General features: G+C 54.1%; 2 protein-coding genes across 2 annotated transcripts; both read right to left on the bottom strand.

Annotated features, from left to right (window-relative positions):
• Window positions 1-358: 358 nt before the first annotated feature.
• LOC112466568 lies at window positions 359-1,189 on the bottom strand. Its single transcript, XM_025034725.1, has one exon. The coding sequence runs from the start codon at window positions 1,187-1,189 to the stop codon at window positions 359-361; it is 831 nt and encodes a 276-aa protein (XP_024890493.1).
• A 986-nt stretch (window positions 1,190-2,175) lies between these two features.
• Window positions 2,176-3,429, bottom strand: LOC112466567. Its single transcript, XM_025034724.1, has one exon. It carries the CDS (start codon window positions 3,427-3,429, stop codon window positions 2,176-2,178), a length of 1,254 nt encoding a protein of 417 aa, XP_024890492.1.
• Window positions 3,430-3,882: the final 453 nt, after the last annotated feature.

Genomic DNA, 3,882 nt, shown 5'->3' with positions numbered 1-3,882 from the left:
TCGGCTCCTCTCGGAGCGCCGACTTAAATACCCCGGCGCGGCGGGTTTGTTGGAAGGGAGGCCGGCGGTCGGGCGAGCCGCGTGGGGATGCTGACGCGCGCTCGCCTTCGGCGCGGATCGGCTCTTTCCGGCGGTGCCGAACTAATTGAGAATTTTGCGTGAGAAGCAGAAGAAAAGTATATCGCAGTACATAGAACGGTTAGATATAATTTTTACGTTACTAAATTGGGGGAATCCCCAACATACCGCCCGCCTCGAAACCTTCGTTTCGAAATCGCATGGCTGAACTGACGCGTTGCTCGAGGCGGTCGCTAAGTTTGGGCAATTCGAATAAGTGCATAGGGCACGGTGTATGAAGTTACGCCGGCGTTTCGGCATTTTCGATATCGATTGGTAATACGCAGATTTTTACAACGGGCCGCTTGAATTCGGACGTTGCGGTCTTTACTGTTACGACTCGTACGACATTATCGGAGCCCGCGTGACATTGGATTATGCGTCCTAACTCCCACTTGCACGGTGGAAGTAACGGGTTTTGAAGGAGTACGAGCTGTCCTACTCGGATTTGCTCCGTTCCAGATTTTTGCCACTTGGCTCTTTGCTGCAGCGTGTTGACGTAATCGGTTTGCCACAGCTTCCAGAACCGTTCTGTCGTCTGACGGACCACTTGCCAACGCGAGAACCGATTTTCATTAAGATGAAGCACGGAGGCTTCGGGGCTCGCGGTTAACGCGGCGCCTATCAAGAAATGACCGGGAGTGAGCGCTTCATATTCGTCAGCGGAATCGGTGAGCGGGGCGAGCGGCCTGGAGTTTAGACAAGCCTCTATATTGCACAGGAGTGTCGCGAATTCCTCGAACGTAAGGGTGTGAGCCCCCACTACTCTTCGAAGGTGGTGCTTCACGCTTCGAACTCCGGCTTCCCATAGCCCGCCGAAATGCGGGGCTGCTGGAGGAATGAAATGCCACGTAACTTGATCGGAGGCGGTTCGATTTAAGAAGTTCGGATCGCGTAGGGCCGCGCGAAACGCTTCTTGAATTTCGCGGTCCGCGCCGACGAACGTTGTTCCGTTGTCGGAGTAGATTGACGCGGGGAGGCCTCGTCGGGCGCAGAACCGTGAATATGCTCCTAAGAACGCGGGAGTCGAGTAGCCGTCTACTATCTCGAGGTGCACGGCGCGCGTGGCCATGCAAATGAAGATTGCGATATACGCCTTATGAGATGAGATTCCACGCCCGGACATCGGGCGCACATGCATTGGGCCCGCGTAATCCAGACCGCAATGCTGAAACGCGCGCGCGGAAGGGGAGACTCTCACGTGAGGCAGTTGTCCCATTATCGGAGTGGGAATTGCCGCCTTTTCGCGTGCGCATGTTACGCATCGGTGTATTACGGCCTTTACTATATTTCGCGCGCGCAAAATCCACACGTCCCGGCGTAATGTAGCGAGTGTGAGCTGCGTGCCGGCGTGAAGCGACCTTATATGCGCGTGCTGGACTAGCAAAAGGACTAGAGGGTGAGAGGAGAGTATGATGGGGTGTTTCGCGGTTAGTGGTAGCGGAGCGTGGGCTAACCGCCCGCCTACGCGAATTAATTTATCTTTCTCGATAAAGGGATTGAGCGATATGAGTGCACTTTTCGACGAGATCGTCTTTTGGCTCAAGAGCGCTTCTCGTTCCTCGGGAAACTCTTCCTCTTGGATTCGTCTGAGCCAAAAGTCTCGTGCCAATCGGCACTCATCCGCGGAGAGAGCGAGCGGACTCGCCTCGTTGACGTTAGTTTTGATACGGCGAGTTCGAGACGCGAACCGAAGGATATAAGCGGTAACTCGAATTAATTTCGGCCACGACGAGTATCGCGCCGCTAAATCCCACTTTTCGACCGGCTTTACTATGTGCGTGGTGACGCGCGGATTCTGCTCGAGCGTCGTATTGTGAGACGACGGTTTGCGTTGAGCGGGCCACTCAATCGTAGGACGTCTCAGCCACGAAGGCCCCTGCCACCACAAATGGTGGGACGCGAGATGGCATCCAAGAATGCCGCGAGAAGCGCAGTCGGCCGGATTATCTTCGGTTGGCACGTGTCTCTAGGTAGCGAACGGGACGCGGGATTGTATCTCTGAGACGCGATTAGCAACGAAAGTTTTCCACTTCGAAGGGTGTTGAGTCACCCATGCTAGCACGACGAGAGCGTCCGTCCAGTAGAAGCAAGGTAGGGTAGCGATGATCGCACGAATTCTAGCAGCCGAGCCAATAAAACGGCAGCAGATAATTCCAACCGAGGAATACTTAAAGATTTGATCGGAGCGACCTTTGACTTGGCGATGAGCAGCCTGGAAGTGATCTCGCCTGTCACGGAGGTGACGCGAATATAAACTGCGGCCGCGAACGCGGCGTTGGAAGCATCGCAGAAGCCGTGAAGTTCGCAGTTCGCCGTGTCGGAACCGTATCGTACCCAACGGTCTACGTGAAGACCATTGATCGTCGCCAGGGATGCGTGAGTCGTCTTCCACTGCGCGAGAAGGTCGTCCGCGATGGCTTCGTCCCATTCCATTTTCGCCTGCCAGAGTTGTTGCAAAAGGATCTTTGCGTTGATTGTCACGGGCGTGACCCACCCTAGCGGGTCAAAGATTTTCGCTACCAAGAATAGAATGGATCTTTTGGTCTTTGGAATGGAAGGAGGGAGCGAAACGTCAAATTGGAACACGTCGAGGGCAGGCTTCCAGCTTATTCCGAGCACTTTCAGTTGCTCATCGGCCTGCAAGGTTTTCGAACACGCTAATCCGTGATTTTCGACGTCAATGTCAGCCAGAAGTTGCGGAGAGTTGCTCGCCCACTTACGTAATTCGAACCGCCCCCGACTTAGTAACGCGCATACTTGATCGCGCGTCTGACGAAGTAGCAGTATATCGTCCGCTCCGAAGAGAAAGTCGTCTATATATCGGCCCTTTCGAATCACCGGAATCGCCAACGAAAATGAGCCTCCCTCGTCCCGAACTAGTTGTTCCAGAACGCGAAACGCATCATGAGGAGCGTTAATCGTTCCGTATGTTAGGACTAACAGAAGGTACGCGATGATGGTTCGAGATTCGCGATCGAACCATAGGATTCGCTGATAGTTGACGTCACGAGGATCAATTTCGATTGGACGATACATTTTTGTAATGTCGGCGGAGTACACGTATCGAGGTAGCATCCATCTTAGTAGAATTGCAGCTAAGTCGGTCTGCAACTTTTGCCCGGTTAGCAAGTGGTCATTCAGCGACGTGCCGTTGCTCGTCGGATTCGACGCATTAAAAACGACCCGTAACCGAGTGGTGGTGCTACTTTCGCGAATCACGGAGTGATGCGAAATGTACACGTGTTGAGATGACGTGTCTGCGTCGTGCGGTACACGCTTCATATGCCCGAGTCGCTTGTACTCCTCCATAAAGGCGCGGTATTCCGTCGCTACTCTCTCATCGGCGTTTAACCTGCGTTCAAGATCTCTCAACTGTCGCTCGACTGAGCGATAAGAATTGCCGATCTCAATTGGGAGACCGGTTTGGAGAGGAGAGCGACTCACGTATCGTCCGTCGGAGCGACGCCAATAAGTGGCGAGGAAGTGAGCTTCGAATGGTTGCTCCTCCGGACTCTGTGAATCGGCGCGAGGGATCTCTTTGATTTCCCTGAAGCGTCGGAGTTCCTCGTCGAGAGACGGGGAATTAGAACAGTGCTGAGCCGTGACTGTTCGAGAATGTGTTTGTGGGTCAACCGCGGGGCCAGACAGCACCCAACCGAGAACGGTATTCTGAGCGAGGGGTTTTCCGCGGGAGCCCTTTCGAATGCCATCGAGTAGCAAGTCGCCGTACAGATCGGCACCTATCAGTATATCAATGGGGTC

Source organism: Temnothorax curvispinosus, unplaced genomic scaffold, assembly GCF_003070985.1.
Source record: "Temnothorax curvispinosus isolate PA1 unplaced genomic scaffold, ASM307098v1 QBEX01016350.1, whole genome shotgun sequence".
Taxonomy (NCBI): Eukaryota; Metazoa; Arthropoda; class Insecta; order Hymenoptera; family Formicidae; genus Temnothorax; species Temnothorax curvispinosus.
The sequence above is the reverse complement of the archived record's forward strand: the minus strand, read 5'-3'. Positions and strand labels throughout refer to the sequence as shown.